A 23,105-nucleotide genomic window follows, 5' to 3' on the forward strand; every position below is an offset into this window, starting at 1 on the left:
AAAAAAGAAGGCACAGGAACACTAGCTCTAACCCAGAAGATTAATAAAGAAAACTCCTAAGATTTACAGTAAATAGTGGGCCTAGGAAGCAATCAGTCCAGACTGGAGTGAAATAACACAGAAACTTAAAAGAGAGTCACTTAAAAACATCATCAAGGTGGGCCTCCCCAGTGGCGCAGCGGGTCGAGCACAGCGCTATGAAGCTGTCCACAGCCTCCGCAACACCAGTTCAATTCCCGGCCAGCCAGGGAGAATGCCACATGGTGAGGCAGGTCCCTCCTGTCTCACCCGCGGCTCCCCTTAGCAGTGCCTTTGATCCTTTTGCCTGTCCTGCTCCCCGCTCTGTCTCTGGCAAATCCTCTCACCCTCCCGTAACTCTGCCTGTACCCCAGCTCTGTATAAATAAAAATAAATCTTTAAAAAAAAAAAATCATCAAGGTAATAGACAGGGTCCAGGCCCTTATTCCCCCATGGAGACTCCAAGTTAGCAACATATGAACCAGAATGCCTTTGTGAAGATTCTAGAGACCAGTTGAGAACCTGCAGTATCCAGGTCATTACATAACCAAGAAGAGACTCCATCAAAAGGGATAGAAAAGCTGTGATATTTCCTGTGCTCTGGCCCTCTTCCTACCCATCTTAGAATGATGAACCCAGGAGGAAATCCTCCTTTACCCCTATATCCATCAAATATTGAATGGATAAATAAAATGTGCTATATCCATATACTAGAATACTATCTTGTAATAAAAAGCATATGCTATGACACGTATGAACCCCCAAAAAACATTAAGCTAAGTAAAAGAAGCTGCACACACATACAAAGTAACATATTGTATAACTCTCTATATTTAAAATGTCCAGAAAGGGCAAATTATCAAGAAACAGAACATAGATGAGTGGTTGCCAGGGTCTGGAGGTAGGAATGAGAATGAGCCGTAAACAGACATGAGGGCTCTTACTCTAGAAATGAAATTTTTAAATGTTATGATGTAGTTGTTGAACTTGATGAATTTATTACAAATCACAAATTTTATGGTATAAATTTTATGGTATAATTTTATGGTATAGCATTAAAGTTGTTTTAAAAAACAATAGCAAACTACTTGGAAAAGAAGGATATTCTCAAGATTCAACACCACTCCTGAGAAATTGAAAGAAGTAATGCAATGATAGCAGGCAATACAGAGAGGATTTTAAAAGAAGCTTTACAAAAATCAAAGGTTTCACAAAACCATATGGATTTCCAGAGTAGTAAATACTTTTAACAAGGTCCTCATACTGTAAACACTATTTAGTAACAATGTTTAAAATCAGTGTATAGGGCCTCCCTGGTGATGCAGGCAGTTGAGCGCCACACTGTGAAGCTGTTTGCAGTCTTTGCAACATGGGTTCGATCCCAGCCAGCGGGAGAGAAACTCTCACGGCACAACAGACCTCTCTTGTCTCACTTGCTGCTTCCCTCAGCAGTGTATTTCGTCAGTCTGCCTGTTCTGTTCCCCGCTGTCTCTGGTGAATCCTCTCACCCTCCCGAACATCTGGCCTGAACCCGGTTCTTGTATAAATAAATAAATCTTTTAAAAATAAAATAAAATAAAATCAGCGTATATATAAAACATGGAAGACAGTTTTATTAGTCTTGAAAATGAAAAAGTAGAAGATACAGTTTGGAATATAGAAAAGGTTAGGCTTTCTGAGACTAGTAAGGCTGTTAATAACATCCTTATCTTAAAAGTAGGAAGTCAAGAGATACTATCTGTAGATGATGGAACATAAATTGAGGAATTTGTTTTAGGAAGAAAACACTTATGTTTTAGCATAAGTGATTTTAGTCTGAGGAACTAACTATAATGTCTAAAGTTGATAAATCAAGGAATAGCAAAAAAGTCTATTTCCTTAAAGATGTTTAAGGTAACCATCAGAAAATAAAAATCAAAATTTTTCTCTTTATGGTACTGAAGACAAAGTGGTATTTGAGAGTGATATCCCCAGAAGACTTTTGGTTTTGGTTTTGTTTTTTTAAAGATTTATTTATTTATGCAAGAACTGGGGTACAGCCCGAGGTGCAAGAGGGTGAGAGGAATCACCAGAAACAGAGCAGGGAGCAGAACAGGCAGAATGACTGAAATACAGTGCTGAGGGGAGCATCGGGCTAGACAGGAGAGGTCTGCCGTGCCATTTGGGAATCTCCCTGATCAGCCTTGAATTGAATGATCTCTTACAACTCACTGGCAAAAAAAAAAAAAAAAAAAAAAAAACCCAATCTGATTAAAAAATGAACAGAATATTTGAATAGTAATTATACAGATAGCCAACTGTACCTGAAAGGACAGTATCATTAATCAGAAACGCAAATCATAGCCACAATGAGATTTTACTTCACATCAGTTATAATAGCTGTTACCAAAAAGACAAGAAATAACAAGTATTGACAAGGGTGCAGAATAAAGAGAAGCCTTTGTGCATTGTCAGTGAGAATGTGAACTGGTGCAATCACTATGGAGAACAGTATTGAATTTCCTCGGTAAACAAAATAGAACCACCATATGATCTAGCAAACCCATTTGGGGTATGTATCCAAAGAAAATGAAAACACTAACTCAAAAGGTATACACACGCCATGTTCATTACAGTATTTTTTATAATAACCAAGACGATGATAACCTAAGTGTCCATGAGTGGATGAATGGATAAAGAAAATACATATATTTATAGCAGAATATTATTCAGTCAATAAAAAAGACAGGAATTTTTCCTTTTGCAATGTGGGTGGACATTGAGGGTATTATGCTCACTGAAATAAATCAGAAAGACAAATACCATATGATCTCGTTTATATGTGTAATATAAGGAATTAAAAACAAAAACAAAGAAAATGCAAGCTCATAGATACAGAGAACAGATTGGTAGTTGCCAGAGTCACAGGTTTGGGGAAGGGTACAGGAAATAAGTAAGGGATTCAAATAGTACAGACATTCAGTCATAAGTCCTGCAGATGCAGTAGACAGTATGGTGACTATAATTAACAATATTGTATGTTTGAAAATTACTAGCAGAGTAGATAGATCTTAAAGGTTCTCATCAAAAGAAAAAATTTCGTAGTTATGTGTGGTGATCAATGTTAAGTAGACTTATTGTGATGACCATTTTGCAATATGTACAAATATCCAATCAATGTATGCCTGAAATTAATACAATGTTGTATATCAGTTATATCTCACTTTTTAAAAATGTTCATCCTTTTTCCTGGTATATGAACCATATCCTGGTCTGCAAGTTTATATTCCTAGAAAATGTGCCTGCCACTGGTACTTGAAGAGATCCCAAAGTCCAGAAATGGTCTGGTGCCTTCTCATTCTCATGAGTTCAAAACCTGGGCTCCTAGACCCACAACCCAGCACCTGTCTCGCAGTAAATGAAATCAACAGTTATGCATGCCTGACTACTGTGTGGCACATACTACTTACACTGGCTTTAGTAAGGTCAGAATTACATGATGTGAATCACAAGGACACTGAGACTCAAAAGGCATAGACTGAGCTTAAAACATACAAACATAAACACATACATAGATAAATACATCAATAAGTGAGGCTTGTGTACCACTGAGTCTCGTGTTCTTTACCTGCATCTGGATGATCAGGATCATCTCAGCTATAACAGAAAGCCCAGCGCAGACTTCTCGGAACAATGAGGGAATGCACAGTTCACGTTACAGAAAGTTAAGCAGTGGGGTAGAGGTCATGGTTGCTTGATCCAGCAGCTCAGCAGTCATTAAGGAGCCAGTTTCTGCCTCTCTGTTCTGCTATACGCAGTTTAGGGTTTATCCTGAGACCGTTTTCAGATACGTGAGAGAGAGATTGACTTTCCATATTTGTTTTTAAAATCAGAAAATTTACAATCCCAGCACTTCTGACAGACTTCTGTTAAGCAATTCTAATTATCTGTAGATGCCTAGATTTTTTTGCTCCCCAGTTTCTGATATTAAGAGTGGAGTTTGTTGACTAGGCATTTTTATGACTGGGTCCCTGTTCACTGGGAAAGAAGTCAGATGAGGAAACAGGGATTTTATAAAGTGGTCTCTTAGGGTATGATTCTTCTAGCAGTTGCCCTATTTGCTCTCTTTTGTGATGACCTAGACTGCCGCTCTCTCCCAGGAGCCTCTCTTTAAGTATAGACATACATGTTCACTCATGGCCACCCTTTGGACTTAGTGTTTGTGAGAACCCAATGCTCACTGTCATATGGGAGACTAAGGAAATACTGACTTCTCTTTTTTTCTCCCACAGGGACAAAATCTGCCCGGGCGAGTCCTTTTTCTGCGTTATGTAGTACAGACATTGGAAGATGACTTCCAGCAGATCCTGAGGCGGCAGCGACAGCACCTGCAGCAGTCCATTGCCAGCACCGTGCTGTCCTGTGACAAGCAGCCCCATAATGTCAGGTAACCAGCCACGGTGCCCTAAGCTGAGGGGGGCAGCTACTCAAGGCCAGAAAATATCAGTAGATAAGATGGTGCAGGGATAGTTATTAAAATTACAGACATTCATAAAGGAAAATTTCTCTGTAATCGACTATCTGTCCAGCTCTCTAACTTGTGTGGTTTTTCTCTCAACACAGTTAGACTTTCTGTGATCTCTTTCAGCATTGTCCAAACAACTTTATGAGGTCTAGAGGGAAATCTTAACTTTTGTAAAACTTTTCATAGCTCTTACAAACCTAGATTTATTTCCATCTACCCTGAGTAACTCACGGTAAATCTTATTTGCCACTACTACTTTGTGAAAAGTAATACTATGATAACAGGTCATATGGCTATCAGGTGCAATAAGGATGCAAGTGGGTCTTCTTTTTTGTGTAGAATCATGGCCAGAGTGTCTGGAAATTTCAGAACGAAAACTATAGTATCTTTATAGCAAGGGGCAAGATATGAAATCCATGGTGGGGATCTCAGGATGGAATTTTTCCCCTGGAACTATAACGCTTGCCTTTTTGGAAATGGTTTTCACCTTACAAAATGTGCCAGCATCCCTTTTTTCAGAGCATTATCGTAATTCTTCCACTCATGTTTATATTACCATATGTTCCTGTATATTTGTTAAAGAATAGTGTTCACTGGGCAATATAGGATATTGCTATTATGCCTCCTCCATTCTGTTTTGCGCATGGGGCAGATGTTCACCCCCTTAGTTTGCATGCCCATATCCATTTGGCTAAATATGGTATTTTATGTGAAGTTTAAAATGTGAATGAGGGGGCCTCCCTGGTAGCACAGCAGTTGAGCGCTGGGTTGCGAAGCTGCCCGCAGCCTCTGCAGCACCCGTTCGATCCCCGGCTGCTCCCCGGCCACCAGCGAGGGTCCCACATGGCGCTCAGACCTCTCCTGCCGCCCACTGCTCCCCTCAACAGTGTACTTCGGTCCTTCTGCCTGCCTTGCTCCCTGCTCTGGCTCTGGTGAATCCTCTCACCCTCCCGCACTTCTGACTATACCCAGTACTTGTATAAATAAATAAATAAATCTTATTAAAAAACAAATAAATATAATAAAAAAAATAAATAAAACCTGTAAAATCCACCGAGGGCTCCAGGGCTCTCCTTTATCCATCTGCCTAAATCCATACTGAACTTGCCCTGTGCTTTGCTGGCACGACATGCGGCTAGCTGCTGCCATTGCCCAGCATCACAACAAAGTACAGTGCTGCATATATCTCTGGCCTTGGAAAACATCAAACTTCAGAATTTGAAGTACAGTTTCTACTGAATGCTTATCGCTTTCACACCATTGTAAAGTTGAAAAATTACCAGTCAAACCATTTTTAAGTTGGGGACTCTCAGAAAACCAACTCCATCCAGTTCGCCTCACCTGAAGCACCAGTGTTATATGTCTTTTTTGTTTCTCCTACATCCTTTTCTTCTTGGTTTACTCCCTTATTTTGACAGCTGTCTCCAGTAGCTTCCTAAGAAAGGTAGGTAGAAAGATATTTTTAGACCTTGTATATCTAAAAATGTCTTTGTCATCTCACACACTGATGAATAACAGCTGATATTCATAGATATTTAGGTTAGAAATAACTTTTCCACTGAGGTTTGAAGGAAATCTTCCTTTGTCTTCTATTTTCCAGAATTGCTGTTAAGAAATCATAAGCTTCTTGGATTACTAATTTTTTGTACATGCCCTGGTTTGTACCTATAGACGTTTATAGAATCCTCCTTTCGCCCCCTATGCTTTTTTCAGATCTGTTTTCATTCCTTCTGTTGGGCATTCAGTGGCCATTTCAGTCTGGAAACATACCCTTCATTCCTAGAAAGCAGGGTTTTTATTTCTGTTATGTTTTTAATTTACAAGAGCACTTTCACTTCTTTCTCCAAAAGTACCTTTTTTTAAATTAATAAATACTATTCTGTTTTGTTTTCTTTCATGGATCTATATTTTCCCATATTTTGATGACACTGGTAGATTTTTTTTTTTAATTTGGAAGTTGTCTTTTTATTAAGCCAAGTTCTCTTCCATTTCACAAGAACATAAATTATAAAGAAAACTGGGTCCTTCTATAAAGAAAACTAAGTCTTTCTTAGATATGTATTATTACTATGTTTTTTTCTTTTTTTAATAAAGATTTATTTTTATTTATTTATACAAGCACTGGGTACAGTCAGAAGCGCAGGAGGGTGAGGGAATTCACCAGAGCCAGAATGGGGAGCAGAGGAAGGCAAACTGAAGTACACTGCAGCGGGCAGCAGGAGAGGTCTGCGCGCCATGTGGGACCCTCCTCCAGTGGCCAGGGAGCAGCCGGGGATTGAACTGGCGCTGCAGAGGCTGCGGGCAGCTTTGCAACTCAGCGCTCAACTACTGTGCCACTGGGGAGGCCTTATTACTGTGATTTTTGACTTGTTAAAATCTTTCTCTTTTTTTCTTTTCTATTTTTTTAAATTTTTTTATTATTTTTTTTATTTTTTACATCATTGTTCATTTTTAAACAATATTTGCTTCCCCCACCCCCTCAGGTGTAGTCCCCGTAGAGTTTCCTTCACCAGTGCACCCGTGCACCATCACCTCAGTCCCCTGTGCTCCTCCCTCCCTTCCTCAGATTCCTTTCTCTCCCTCCTCCTTCCACAATGATTTATAATTGTCTGTTTTTGCTTTGTTGTGTTTTGTACTGTTGTTGTTTTTTTTAAGATTTATTTTATTTATACAAGAGCTGGGGTACAGACCAGATGCGTGGGAGGGTGAAAGGATTCACCAGAGACAGAGCGGGGAACAGAACAGGCAGGCTGACGAAATACACTTTTGAGGGGAGCAGTGGGTGAGACAGGAGAGGTCTACTCACCATGTGGGTTGCTCCAAGGCCATCAGGGATCAAAATGGCACTGCAGAGCCTGCGGACAGCTTCACAGTGCTGCACTCAACTGCCTCTGCCACCAGGGAGGCCCATGTTGTTATTTTTTTACACCGATGTCTTATTTGGCTCCCCTATATTCATGCTATAAGTGAAACCATCCGATATTTTTCTTTTTCCTTTCGGCTTATTTCACTGAGCATAATTCCTTCTAGCTCCGTCCATGTTGCTGCGAATGGCATGAGTTTATCTTTTTTGATTGCTGAGTAATATTCCATTGCGTATATGTACCACATCTTCTTGATCCAGTCATCTATTTTGGGGCATTTGGGTTGTTTCCATATCTTAACTATTATAAATAGTGCTGAATAACCATAGGTGTACAGGTGTTCTTTTGAATCAGTGTTTTTGAGTCCTTTGGGTAGATCCCTAGGAGTGGAATTGCTGGGTCATATGGTAACTCCAATTTTAGTAGACTGAGGAACCACCAGACAGCTTTCCATAGTGGTTGGACCAGTTTGCATTCCCACCAGCAATGTAGGAGAGTTCCTTTATTACCACATCCTCGCCAACATTTGTTGTTGCTTGCTTTTTTGATATGTGCCATTCTTACTGGTGTAAGGTGGTATCTCAGTGTGGTTTTGATTTGCATTACCCTGATTATAATGGATGTTGAACATTTTTTCATATGCCTGTTGGCCATTTGCATTTCCTCTTTGGAGAAATGTCTTTTAAGTTCTTCTGCCCATTTCTTGACTGGATTGTTTATTTTGTTTTTGTTGAGTCATGTGAGTTCTTTGTGTATCTTTGTGATTGGTCCCTTATTAGTTGACTGAAGTGCAAAGATTTTTTCCCAATCAGTGAGGTGTCTCTGTTTTGGTTATTGTCTCTTTTGCTGTGCAGAAGCTTTTCAGTTTGATGTAATCCCAGGTGTTTATGTTTTCCTTGACTTTCTTTGCTTTGGGTGATGAGTCTTCTAAAGATGTTACTGCAATGTATGTCTTGTAGTGTTTTACCTATATTTTCTTCTATATATTTTATAGTTTCAGGTCTTATGTCAGCTCTTTTACCCATTTTGAGTTGATTTTTGTGCACGGTGAAAGGTACACTGGTAGATTTTTGTTGTTGTTTGTTTATACTCTGCATAATGTCTTTTCTCAAGTTGCTTTTGGGAGAGGAAGAGTAAGTTGGTGTTGGTGATTTTGTCCTTTCTCTTGTTAGAATATTTCCATAGATACCTGGTAAATCTTTGTCTATCCAGGTTGGTGACAGACTTAAAAGCTGCGAGAAACTCTGAGTACTTGGGAGGACTTGTCATTTCTGAAGTTCCCGGTAGGTGGAACTGCTGCCCATTTCTTAGAAAATACTCTATGTCAGTGTCTTTAGGTGTTTCCTCTTGGACTGTATGGGTTATCCAGGGAATACTCCCAATCTCCCACATGAAGGATAGGTTTTTGGAAGGCAAGTGGGGGTTCCAGGGTCTTTGCATTCAGCATGCATATGTTCTTAGTTCACTTAGTACCCTTTTTTGCTTAGATGCCTTTGCTCCTTTGCCTCCCAGTCTAGTGAACCCTCTCTTTCACCTCTCCACAAATTTACAATGTACTCTGAAGGGTAGAGAAGAAGATCTAGGAATCTAAAAATTTCTTGAACAGTTTACAAGTCTTACTTATTTAAACTCACCCCGTTTCACCCTCACTTCCGAGAGTGCTTGTACTGGCATTTGTAGAGCTTCCAAATTCTCTTTATTGGTAAATAAAATTAAACAGCATTGTTCTTCTCTACTAATGAGCTAGCAGTCTGCTTTCTCAATTCTCACTCAGTTGAAATTTGCTTCTTTGCTGAAGTCATAGACTTAGATTAAACATCACCCTTAAAATACAAGATATTTGCCTTATTTGCTTAACTAGTGACTCTTGATTTTTAATCAGCATTTCTTAACCCACGCCCTAAATTAAAGACTAAGACCTTGAAAGTTACCTACATCTTATATACATCTATCCCCCATCACCCACCTTTCCACCTTCCTGTATGCAAGGTAACTTGCATCCTGAATGTTCATTATTCTATGTAGTTATATTGAATCTACAAGTGTTCCTGTAAAGTTTACATCTTTATTTTAGTTCCTTTTAGACTTTCATTTTTCAATTACTAATATAGAGCATTAAGATTTGTACATATTTTTGCCTACCACTGTAACCTCTTATTTTGACAATCATGTAATATTCTATTTTATGAGAATACTTTCACCTTCCAGCTTTCAAAATTTCACTGCTATTGTCTCCCCACTTTGTCTCCTCTTTCTTGTGGATTTTTTTTAAAACTTATTTACTACAGTATTAGTGGGATTTTTAGGAGGGAACAAAATTAGATGTGTGTATTTAAGCCACCATTTTCACCTGGATTACCTAAGTGATTATCAAAAGTAATTTTGTTATATGAGATATGTTTGCCTTACTAACTTTTGAAGCCTAAATGCTGTATAAAATATGACTTCATGGTGTATACTCTAAGCCTTGATTTTATTAGCATTAATAGATAATATATAATAATAGAAAGCCAGCAAGAACTTCTGTGGTCATCCAGTCCAGCTTTCCACCTGGTAAAGGAATGTTCCTGGTCAGAAGCCACAGATAGTGTTCTTTGACCTTGGAGGTACCTTTCAGTAATTAAAACAAAGAAAAATGTCGATATTTTAGCTACCCTTTAACAACAACAACAACATCAAAAAACCATTGCAATTAAATGTGAGGTTTCCATTAAACTTGTTTTTTTTTTTTTTTTTTTTTTTTTTGTGGAACCCTCACCGGCTGCAGAGGCTGCGGGCAGCCTCACAGCCCAGCGCTCAACCGCTGCGCCTCCAGGGGAGGCCCTAAACTTATTTTTTAATATTAAAAATAGCCCAAGGGGAGGGCCTCCCTGGTGGCCTAGGGGTTATATCTCAGCACTGTCACTGCTACAGCCTGAGTCCTACCCCATTGCACAGCAGATCTCTCCTGTCTCGCCCCCTACTCCCCTCAGCAGTATATTTCAGTGCATCCTGTTCTGTTCCCCGCTCTGTCTCTGGAGAATCCTCTCACCCTGCACACCTCTGGCCTACACCCCAGATCTTTCTTCAAAAAAGAAAGAAAGAACCCAAAAGGAAAAATTTGTTGCCTTTGGGGAATTCTAAGGGCCTAGAAACCCAGGTTAAGGATGCAGTTGTGAGTCCCATACCAGAAGTTTAAAATGTTTCTTATCCTTTTTTTTTCATTTCAGAGATGTTATCAAGTGGTTGGTCAAAGCAGTAACTGAAGATGGATTAACTCAGCCCCCAGATGGGAATCAAACCTCCTCAGGAACTGGAATCTTGAAAGCCAGCAGTAGCCACACTTCTCCCCCGCCCAACCTGACAAAGAACACCAATCAGCTGTAAGGGGCAGGCAGAAGTTGTCTTTCCTGGGGCTATAAGGATTTAGTATCATAGAGAACAGCACTTCAGAGCAGTTTTCTCAAAATTAACAAGCTCCTAAAACATAGGCTGATTCTTATTAAAGACTCTCAGTTTGACTAAGGTTAAATTTCTAATTCCAAAGGTAGGAAAAAACAATAGATTCTTTCCCCACAAATGAATAGGACTTCATTAAAGGAATACAAATTCATGAAGCCAAAGTGAATCAAAAGCTAGAGGACACCATCTCCCTTCCCTGGACTCCAAGAGAAAACACAGTATTACAATTTCTCATCACTTAAGCTGTCTATTGACAGCAGGGAAGGAGTTGTGGGTAGTGGCTTCTTGCAGCGTATAATCCACAAGGACCTGCTTCTCTCCTCAGGCCCTGGGAATAGAATTGCAGTTCAATCCATGGGGTCCAATAGTTTATAACAGCAATGGCTCTGGCCAGGGGACATTTATACCTTGGATTGCACTGGAAAGAGATTCCTGACATTTCTTGTATGAGGTTGAAAATTGTTTTGGCATTTTTTGAGAGATGCCAGGATTTTAGGGGCTGGAGCTACCCTTGCTTAAGTAATCTACTAATCCAACAAATCTTACATTTCAAATGCAGCATTAGTGCCTAAATTCACAATGCTGTATTATAATCTGGTGTCATCAACCTGATATTTATATAAGGCCAGTGAGTTTAAATTAATTTAGGAGACAACCTAATAACCTTAAATTATTACAACATTACACCAAATAGACAACCTTAAATAACCTTAAACCTAATAAACTTTAAATTAATTTAGGAGACAACATAATAACCTCATATATAAAGAGAAAATGAAGCAATGAAGCAATTACTTGGACAGAATGGGGAAGATCCTAAAATGGGATTATATATAGACATAAGGGAAAAGGGAACACTATTCCTTCAGTGGAAGCTAATATCATACAATAATAATAAATATATAAAAAAAGTAGTAGAAATAAAACAAGGCTCTCTAAAAGTCAGTTTATCATGATCTTATCAACAATAGGCACTATTGTTTACCATCAGTGAGAGTCTATCTGCCATGTATTTTATATAACACCCCTACTTTATGAAATTGGTGGTGGTATTCCCCCTTTTATAAATAAGAATACTTGGACTCAGAACAGTTTAGTAACTTGTCAAAGGTTAAAACAACTTATTTCAGAGCCAGAATCTGGTACCAAAGCCCCTAGTCTATCTATTGTGTCATTAGCTACAAATTTTCTGAAAACAGAGCCCTTTTTTCCACCACAAATAATAATGCATGTTAGAAAGACTGACTTTAGGCGAGGCTCTCTTGGCCTAAATCTGGGGTTGCCCAGATTACTTCGCCTATTATTAGGTATGACAGTAGCAAGGATCAAGTTCCACCAGTTGAAGTTCTAAGACTGAACTTAGTGAGAAATTTTTGTAAAGGAACCAGTTACAGGAGAATATATGGTAACTGTATTTTCTCCTATATCAAAGAATATAGTCATTCTGCATCTGTTTCTTCAGCTGTATAGTAGAGAAGTTATAGGTTAGATAATCCTTAAATTTTCTAGCTCCTTAAGATTGTATGCTTCTATTTTTGAATTTAAAAGCAGCTTGCTTTTGCAGCTCAACCCCAGATTCTGAGAGGTTCAGATAGTATGATCTGGCAAAAGGGATTCAGGTAGGTGAAATTGCTAAATAAAAGCATGCTGATGGCTTGAGTAGTTCTCCCTGACCTAGTGTGTGCTTTACAAGATCCTTTAGTAGTCTCTATTCTCAATGTATACTGGTGGGGACCTCCTCCCAGCCAGCAGGGTGGCTCCTTGTTAGATACCCACGCTCACTTGTATTCTGTATTCCGGACTCAGGATTGTCTGCCAGCTGCAAAGGATGCTGTCCATAGCTGTAGAGGTGGACAGGACTCCCACCTGTAGCTCCAATAAAATTGCTGAGATGATGTTTGGATTTGTACTGGACATTCCTGAGAGGAGTCAAAGGTGAGTCTTAGTTTTGTTTTCATTTTTTGTTCTGAGAACCAAATTTCAAAAGAAAAAATTCCAGACATTAATTAGAGGAAAAAAGAATAGAGGGTACTTCCTGTCTATTTAATACTTCGAAAGAAAGAAGTTCTCAACTGTTTTTATTTGCAACTAAGACATAACTTCTTTGGGAAGAAATTATGTAAGTAGACCTTTAAGTAAAGCCTAAATTTTTCTGCTTTATCTTTTTTTTTTTTTTTTTTTTTATTTTTTTTTTATTTATTTTTTTTTATTATTTTTTTTTTTTAAAAGATCTATTTATTTATTTATTTATTTATTTATTTATTTATTTATACAAGCATTGGGTACAGTCAGAAGTGCAGGAGGGTGAGAGAATTCACCAGAGCCAGAGCAGGGAGCAGAGCAGGCAGAAGGACCGAAGTACACTGCTGAGGGGAGCAGCGGCCGCAGGAGAGGTCTGCGCGCCATGCGGGACCCTCCTCCGATGGCCGGGGAGCAGCCGGGGATTGAACCGGCACTGCAGAGGCTGCGGGCAGCTTCGCAACCCAGCGCTCAACCGCTGCGTCACCGGGGAGGCCCTGCTTTATCTTTTTGACTAACAACTTTACTCATCCTTCAGAAATCAGCTATTCGTCCCTGGCCCTCACCACAATTAAATTATATAATCTTACATAAGTATCATTTTATGAGTTTTAACAAATGCATATACTACGTAACCTATCATTTCTAATTACTCATTTATACAGTAATCCTGCAACCTTGCTAATTTATTTATTCTACTAGGATTTTGCTTCTGTTGTTTTTTTTAAAAGATTTCTTTTTTTAAAAAAATTTATTTTTATTTATACAAGAACTAGGGTGCAGGTCAGATGTGCGGGAGGGTGAGAGGATTCACCAGAGACAGAGCAGGGAACAGAACAGGCAGACTGACGAAATACACTGCTAAGGGGAACAGTGGGCGAGACAGGAGAGGTCTGCTCGCCATGTGGCTTGCTCCGAGGCCAGCGGGGATCGAACCGGCACTGCAGAGGCTGCAGACAGCTTCACAGCACTGTGCGCAAGTGCCTGCGCCACCAGGGAGGCCCATTTTTTTTTTATTTAGGTATACAAGAACTGGAATGTAGGCCAGAGTTGCAGGGGATGAGAGGATTCACCAGAGATGGAGTGAGTGGGGCGTAAAACAGGTGGATCTACTGAAATACACTTCTGAGGGGAGCAATAGGTGAGACAGGAGAGGTATTTTCTACCCAATCTTTCTGTAAATAAAGCCGCTTGACATCTTCCTTTATAATATGTATGACTTTTGCTTCTTTTTCTTGACTTAGTGCATTGGCTAATACCTCCAATAGAATGTTTTTTTTTTTTTAAAGATTTTATTTATTTATTTATTATTTATTATTTATTTATACAAGCACTGGGTACAGTCAGAAGCGCGGGAGGGTGAGAGAACCCACCAGAGCCAGAGCGGGGAGCAGAGCAGGCAGAAGGACCGAAGTACACTGCTGAGGGGAGCAGCGGGCGGCTGGAGAGGTCTGCGCGCCATGTGGGACCCTCCTCCGGTGACCGGGGAGCAGCCAGGGATGGAACCGGCACTGCGGAGGCTGCGGGCAGCTTCACAACCCAGTGCTCTACCACTGTGCCACCGGGGAGGCCCCAATAGAATGTTAAGTGATGAGAGCAGACATCATTGCCTTATTCCTGATCTTATGGGAGAAACATTCATTCTTTGGCTATTTGGTATAATGTTAGGTATAAATGTTTTAAAGATGCCCTTAGATTTGGGAAGCTTCCTTCTATTGCTAGTGTATTGAATTATTATGAAGACTTGGTGTTGAAATTTATAAAATATATTTTCTTTATCTGTTGAGAGAATCATAATTTTTTCCTTTATTCCACTGACATGATGAATTACATTGATTAATTTCCTAATATTAAACAAGCCCTGCATTCCTAGAATAAAAATCCCTATGTCATTATATTATCCTTTCTGTATATTGATAGATTGAATTTGCTAGTATTTTAAGATATTTTGCATCTATATTTATGAGCTATTGACCTGTAATTTTAATCTTATAATTTTATTCTCACACATATTTAAAGAAATATAAAATAAATTACTTTGCAATATCATTTCTCACTTATCTGAATAGTAAAAAATGTTATGTACTTCAATATACTCTATAAGTGAGGCTTTGAGATTGCAAGTACTCATACACGGCTGGTGGGAATGCAAAATGGTGCAAGCCTTTATGTAGGGGAGTTTTGCAGTATCTAACAAAATTAGATATACATTGACCTCTCATCAGCAGTCCCACTTCTAGGAATTACCCTGAAGATATACTTTTAACTATATAAAATGACATGTACACAAGAATATTCATTACAGCATTATTTGTAATTGCAAAATACAAGAAACAACCATCATAGGACAGTGGAGTTATATAGCTGTGAAAAAAATAAAAATATATAGGGATAAAATTTCTATAAACTGATTTCCATAATATATTAGTAAAAAAAGCAAAATATAACAGAGTATGCTTAGTAAATATCCACATTTTTTTTAAGAAAGGAGAAATTATCTTCTTGATGTATCTCTGAGTTTTCCGTCTGTGGATTATAAAGCCAGGGAAAGTGCAAGTCCTGGAATAAAAATTGGAAAAGAAAATACAATTTAAAATAAAAGATTATGGAACAGGAAAACTGTCTTATGAGCATTATCGGCCAGTTGCAGAGTAAAAATCACACTTTAAAGAGAATTTGGAAAATATCTTGCAAATACAGTAATGTGGAGTTCTTTGCATTAAAGAAGAAAATTTGTCAGAGATGGTTCAAAAACATTAAAAAGATAAAAGCCTACAAATATTGTAGAATTTTTAAAATTTTGAGTAATAAGAGAAAGGCTACAAAAATATTCATTCTGGGGCCTCCCCGGTGGCGCAGTGGTTGAGCGCTGGGTTGCGAAGCTGCCCGCAGCCTCTGCAGCGCCGGTTCGATACCCGGCTGCTCCCCGGCCACCAGAGGAGGGTCCCACATGGCGCGCAGACCTCTCCTGCTGCCCGCTGCTCCCCTCAGCAGTGTGCTTCGGTCCTTCTGCCTGTTCTGCTCCCAGCTCTGGCTCTGGTGAATTCTCTCACCCTCCCGCGCTTCTGACTGTACCCAGTGCATGTATAAACAAACAAACAAATAAATAAATAAAAACATGCCTCTATTAAAAAAAAAAAGAAATCAAAAATATTCATTCTGGTTTTTTTTTTTTATTGGGGGGGTGTGTATGTGTGTGTGTGTGTATATATATATATATATTTTTTTTTTTTTTAACGTTCTTATTTATTTTTTCACCATATAGGATTTCTCCCCTCAGGTGCAGTCACCATAGTTTTACCACCATCACAGTGCCCACAGTCCTCCACCACATTCCACCATGTTCTCCTCCCTACCTACTCTACCCTTCTTCCACCCCTCCTAGATGTCTCAGATCTACAGTCTGCTTTCAAGGACTATTCTTAGAGTTTGTCTGATCCATTGTTTGGTTTCTTTAGACTCCACATGTAAGGGAAACCATCTGGTATTTATCTTTCTCCTTATGTCTCATTTCACTTAGCATAATCCCTCCCAGTACCATCCATGTTGCCAAAATGTCATGAATTTATCTTTTTTATTGCTGAGTAATATTCCATATGTACTTCATCTTGATCCAGTCATCTGTTCTAGGACATTCAGATTGTTTCCATGTCTTGGCTAAATTGTGCTGCTATACACATAGGAGTGCAGGTTTCCTTTCAAATTAGTGTTTTTGTGCTCTTTGGCTAGATATCAAGGAGCAGAATTGCGGGGTCACATGCTAAATCCATTTTTAGTCTTTTGAGGAATCTCCACAGTTCTTCCCATAGGGCCTGGGCCAGTCTACATTCCTACCGGCAGTGTAAGAGGGTCCCTTTTTCTCTACACCTTCTTCTGCACTTGTTGTTTGTGATTTTTCTCATATAAGCCATTCTCACAGGTGTGAGATGTTATCTCATTGTGGTATTGATTTGCATTTCCCTAATGGTGAGTGATGGTGAGCATTTTTTCATGTCTGTTGGCCATTTGCGTGTCTTAGAGAAATGCCTACTTAGCTCTTCTGCCCTTTTTTGGATTGGGTTTTTTTGTTGTTGTTGAGTTCATCCTGCTTTTTGAACTTTGCTTTTACACAAATAATATATATACCTGGTGGAAAAGCAAATGGAAGGGAAACCAAGAAAATAAAAACAAAATATACTTCGTTGTTTATTATGGCAGTGAAACAGAGTACCACCCCTAACCTCCCCCCCGCAATTTTCCAGATGGTGCAAAACTGCAGAAAGTCAGAATGTCATAGGAGAAAAAAACTCTTGGATGTGGGGCTGGCCCTGTTGTCTGTTGACTAGGCAAGCCGTGCTGTTACTTCTTGCTGCCACCTCCTCACCTGCTCACTCTCTGCTTCCCAGAACTGCTCGGACTAGTAAAGAAACCAAATACGTCCAGGCAGTGCAGAGAGGCACTCTGTGCATGGAAGATTCATCATCCTTTTTTTTTTTTTTTTTCCCAAAGCTGATGTTTTTTTCAGGACAATGAATTGATTCATTAAACTTCCTGAAGTCTACCTCCAGTTTTGTAGCTCTCCTGCTCAGAAGCCTCTGGACATGCTCCAGTCTGCCCTTCACTGGTCAAGCCCCCGCATGAGGTAGAATAACAAAGCCAAGGTCAGGAGTCCCTCTGGGACGCTAAAATATCAGACTTAAAATTTAATGCCATAGCTGTGTATTGTTTACTTCTTTGTTTTTGCCCTTATTTTTCCTTTTGTTGAAATTCTCCTGCCTTGAATCTCCTTTGCTCCTCCTAGACCACTGTCAACCAGTGCCACCACCTGCTAAGATGGCCACTTCCAGCCCCTGACCAAAGGGCACTCTCTTCTGTGTCTCTAGAGCAGGCAGGCACCTCGCTCACCTACAGATACACTCTCCTGCAGTGTGGGCTCCCATGGCGTGCCTCTCATCCCTTTTCAGTTATCACCTTTTCTTTAAGCAATACCCTCTTCCATTTATCTCAGTATTCCTGGTTGTACCAAACAGCAACTGGCCCTGTAGGCCAGTTTATTTACATGTTTTAATTCTCTTAGGTATGATACAAAGTAATTCTAAAATGTGTCCTAAATTTGTCTTTTTCAAAAGTCAAAGATTTTCCCCTCCTCTGGTAACTGTTAATTCAAGAACAAATCCATTTCTGCCCTGTCCACACGCTTTGTGGTTTTTGAGGCCTCCGCTGTATTCCTTCTTCGCCATCTCATTTCTAGGGCAGCTGTTAGCACATTCAGGGGAGGTGAGTTTTTTGTTCTTTGAAACACTCATGATGGGCAATTCCCTTTTCCTCTTCTCCACACAGAGAGATGTTCTTTACTACCATGGAAAGCCATCTTCTGCGCTGCAAAGTGTTAGAAATCATATTCCTCCACAGCTGCGAGACGCCCACTCGCCTGCCCTTGTCTCTGGCCCAGGCCCTCTATTTTCTGAACAATTCCACATCACTGCTCAAGTGTCAGGTATGTTTCTCCCAATTTCAACCCCTGGTTTAAAACACCTTTTCCCTACTCCTTACCATTATGTAAAGATGACTTGAAAACTGTACAAAACCTTTAGCTGAGGAAAGATTGCTTTTTACTATCTCTGCAGTCAGATAAAACCCAGTGGCAGACTTGGGATGAGCTGGTTGAGCATCTGCAGTTTCTGTTATCCAGTTATCAACATGTTTTAAGAGGTAAGGAGCATTTGTTCACAAATAAGCTAGTGTTGAAGGTCTCATAATGGACATTATTGTGAATTAAAGTTACATAGAGATGGTAATTTGCTAGCTTAAGTGAAGCATTATTTCTTGGTTGCCACTATAAGGAACAAGGAATAACATAGCTAGAACTTGTTCTATGAAATAAAATTCACTTATCTTTGTTAGGGCAGATAGTACAGTGGTTGTCAGTTACCAGATTGTATAGGTAAGCCAAAGTCATCATAACATGAGAAGTAATCAGGAGTGATCTGATTATCCCTGCCACCAGTCCTCGCCCATCACTGCAGTGTGTTGGGTAGAATCCTCACCTACTGTAGACATTGTAAATATCAATATACAAAGCAAATCAATGGTCAGACAATTGCAAAAGTTGTAAGACTGAAGTCTGTGAAAGTTGCTCTGCTCAAACCACAGGCAAAGCCAGTGACTAGCAAATTACCATCTCTGATGACACGCAGGAGGCCAATATTGACATGTATTATAATGGAATAGCTACTTCTAATGAGAATGGTTTTATTAGCCAAGGATTAATGAGGCCCTTGGGAAAACTGATGTAATTATTTATTGCAAAAGGAAAGATCGTAACTCAACAGAGAAAACTGGCCTTCCTCTTGATGTGAAGCCCTGAGAAGGGCACCTTGTCACTTAGTAGTGTTCTTGCCAGAAATTCATGACCTGAAACTAATTACAAGGAAGCATCAGACAAACCTAGATTGAGGGACCTCTTACAAAGGAACTGATCTTTATTCTTCAAAAGTGCCAGTGTCTTAAAAGCAAGGACTGAGGAACTATTCCAGATTAAAAAGCTAAAGCACATAAATACTAAATGCAAAACACAACCTTGGATTGGATCCTAAACCAAGCAAAAAGAAACTGTAAAGTAAACTTTACTGGGACAGTTGATGAGATTTAAATTGACTACAAAATAGTATAGTATTAATATTAAATTTCCTATTTTTGATAAATTACCCTGGCTTATGAAAGAAAATAAATGCCCTTGGTCTTTGGAAATTCACCTGAAGTGTTGAGGGACAGGGGCATATTGTCCAACTTATTCTTAAATACTAAGGGTTCCGGAAAAGTATTTGTGTGTGTGTGTGTGTGTGCGTGTGTGTATGTATACATACATATGCTATTTTTTATGGTCTTGAGGTTAATTTTAGCTCAGGAATGGCACATGGGAAGATAAGAGAGCCATTACATGCTCTCTCAGACCTGGAACTGAGGACACCAAACTGTTGTGAGGACACCAAAAAAAAAAAACAACTGGATTTAAGACAGACAGTCCGGGTTTAAATCCAATTTCACCATTTAGTCTGTATTTGGTAGCTAACTTCATGTTTCCAGATACCAAGTTTCTTCCTTCTATAGAATGGGCATTGTCATGTATAACTTGCCAAGACTGATTGCTAATAGGTGTGAGGAAAAAGCAGCAAGTGCTGAATCAAGGTTAGCTGAATCTCTGTCTATCTGTTTGCCGAGCCAGGAGCAGGCTAAAGTCGTCTGCTCTGTCAGGCTCTGTAACTAAAACTTAGGCGAGTCTATAGTCAGGTATACTACATGTGGTGGTGTAGTTTGTGCATTTTTAGTACCCTCAAAAAAAGGTACATGTCATTCTCAGAACAGAGCCCGAAAGGCAAATTCCATGTGTACTTAAGCCTCGCTGAGGTTTATGTAATTGTTTATTTTGGAAATCTAGCAGAAAGTTTAATATTAAAGCAGCTTGTTTTGTTTAAAGTTCACCTTTAGCACTTCTTGTTCATTTGTTTTGATTCCCAGAGAAATCACCTCTCAGGAGCAAGAGTAACCTAATATAGACAGATTGGTCTTACACTTCTAATAAGGGAAAGAGCTCTCAGACAAGTATATGAAATAAATAAGAATAAATAAGAATAAATGCTACTTTATCCTTAATATCCTCTCCTGATTCTTTGGAGGCCAATAATTAAGAGAAACAAGATTGAGAATCAGTGTCCTCCTGAGAAAACAGCTGAACAGAGCTTGAAATGGCCAGTGTCTTTGTCAGGAGGCCTCTTACTCTGAAGGCTCCTTAGTCCTCTCTGCCATCTCCATGGGACTCAGGACATTGTTGAAGACATTTTGAGTTCAGCCTGAGTAGTCCAGCCCCAAGGCAAAGAAGGGAAGAGCTTGGGAAGCCCTTTGCTTAGGGGAACTTTTTAGCCTGGAGAAAGAGGAAGACTAGGCAAATTCACGTAAACTGGCCAGTGCAACCCAAGAACCTTGTGAAGGCATCACTTCCGTTTCACAAATGGGAGGACAGAGGCCAGGAGAAAAGTAAATGCATAGACAGGATTGAAACTTAGTTCTGTCACCAAAGTCTGTGTGCAGAGAAGACATGCTGGAAGGAATTGTTTTTCTGTGAGATCACCGGGTGACGTTAAAAGATGAGGTCTAAGGAATTTCTCACCCCCATTTCCTAAACTCTCCATACATGGTTAAATTACTGTTGTACAGACCCTTGACCTTGAACCCCCACAACTTGAAAACAGAGAGCAGAGCAGGCCCACTGAAAGGAGGCTGGGTTGCCAGTGGAGCTCACATTCTCTGACTGAGACTTTTCACGTACACTCCCATTTCATAGCCATGAAACTCCATTTTAAGGCTCAACAAAATGACAAATTACTATGTGCCATGAGTTTTCCTGATGCTTGTGAACAGTTAGAACCTCCTATTTTGAAACTGTGAATAGGAATTTAAAGATAATACTTAAACAAAATGCATTTTCTCCCTGAATTTCACTCTGTGGGACAACTTAGTCAGGGCAGCCTACTGGTGTCAGGTACCAGATTATTCCAAGGGGAGTCACACACAGCCTTCCTGCAAGGAGCCCTGTCCACCAGGGGAGAAAGCAGATAGAGGCAAGATCAGTTCAATTCATGCATTCATCCAGGCAACAAATGCTCACCAAGTCCCTTCTCTGTGCCTGGCTCACTGGGAAAACTTGAATAAGTAAGACTGACATGGCTCCTGCCTTCACACAGCTTACTGTCTAATGAAGAGACTGGCCCTAAACAAATAATCGTGCAAGGAGCATATTAAAATATAGCATATTAAAATAAATGCTATGAAAGAAGGTATGAGGGCATGTAGTAGAAGGACCTAATCTACTTTTGGAGGGGCCAGGGAAAGCCTCCATGAAGAAGTGATAACTTCAGATGAGAGAGGAAGTATTGGTGTTAGCAGGGAAAAGGAGAGGGCAGTTTTCCAGAAACAGCAGCATGTCTAAGGGCCTTGAGAGAAGAAATTGTTTAGTGAGTCCAAGGAACATAGAACAAACTAGTAGGACTGGGATGGTAGTGAACAAGGGGAGAACAGCATGAGATGAGACTAGACAGTAACTAAAATAGGGCAGGAAGGATCCTCTGGGCCATGTTAAGGAATTTGAATTTGACTCCAAGAGTAAAGAGAAGCCATCAAAGTGGTTTGGAGTAAGGTGTCTCTTTCTCATAGGTGGCAAACAGTTTGATGGAAGACCAGAGAGGTCAGAGGAAGGGTAATGGTGATGAGGGTGGACACCCAGGAAAGGCAGTGGATGGACAGAAGTTAAAAAGCTCAGTGCAATGGTTAGGTTATAGATTCCTATAGTGATGACAATGGTAAAGTAATAGCTAGTATTAGGGATAAAATGACCTGACCCAGAAACTAAAAATATATAATATTTTACTGTCAGCCAAAATATCAAGCTAGGAGTTGTGCTAAGCCCTTTGTATAAATTGCCTCACACAGTAAGCACAACTACGGATGTAAGAACTCTCATCTTCATCGAAGCATAAAATCCAAGGCCTGGCCAACTGGACCAGAAAGCTGAAGTCCACTGGCCAAGAACTCTTCCCCCTTGGACAGTGTTTAGATGGACACTGCCAACTTTATTAAAATAGATTTCCTGTATTTATAGGAAACATTAATACAGAAAATTTATTAATACAGGAAATGTATTTTAATAGTCTAAATTCTTGCTCCCACCCCAAGTCTCCCCTAATCCCACTGTCAGCCAGCCTTTCTTTCCCTCTTTTCAAAATTACTTTTACATTTTCCAGAGTGACATATGGCTATATTTAAAAAGTCAAGTTCCAGGGCCTCCCCGGTGGCAGAGCAGGTTGAGAGCAGCGCTATGAAGCTATCCGCAGCTTCTGCAGTGCAAGTTCGATTCCCAGCCAGCCAGGGAGATCCCCACATGGCGCAGCAGACCTCTCCTGTGTCACCTCCTGCTCCCCTCAGCAGTGTCTTTGGCCCGTCTCCCTGTTCTGCTCCCTGCTCTGTCTCTGGTGAATTCTCTTACCCTTCCACGCCTCTGGCCTGTATCCCCGTGCTTTATAAATAAGTATTTAAAAAAAAAAAAAAAAAAAAACAAATTCCATTCAAAGACTTTTGTCTCCCTACAACCATTCCCTGCTAGTAGCAAAGTGAAATTGAAATTTCCCTTCTTAAAACTTTCTGATTGGGCCTCCCTGTGGCCTAGGGGTTAAGTCTCAGTGCTATCACCACTGTGGCCTGAGTTTGATCCCTGGCCAGGGAGCTGA

At 39.8% G+C, this 23,105-nt stretch overlaps 1 protein-coding gene across 1 annotated transcript in view; it reads left to right on the forward strand.

The window, feature by feature from the left end:
• The window catches only part of SIMC1 (SUMO interacting motifs containing 1), a gene marked incomplete at its 3' end in the record, with an annotated part of 64,768 nt that overhangs the window by 37,624 nt on the left and 4,039 nt on the right, over positions 1–23,105 (forward strand). Inside the window, exons 5-9 of the mRNA XM_084242219.1 lie at positions 4,290–4,444; positions 10,596–10,748; positions 12,634–12,762; positions 18,166–18,322; positions 18,453–18,537. Coding sequence (XP_084098345.1) covers positions 4,290–4,444; positions 10,596–10,748; positions 12,634–12,762; positions 18,166–18,322; positions 18,453–18,537 — 679 coding nt within the window. The remainder of the gene's footprint in view (positions 1–4,289; positions 4,445–10,595; positions 10,749–12,633; positions 12,763–18,165; positions 18,323–18,452; positions 18,538–23,105) is intronic.

The sequence above is a fragment of the Talpa europaea genome (genome assembly GCF_964194135.1).
Source record: "Talpa europaea genome assembly, chromosome: 9".
NCBI lineage: Eukaryota > Metazoa > Chordata > Mammalia > Eulipotyphla > Talpidae > Talpa > Talpa europaea.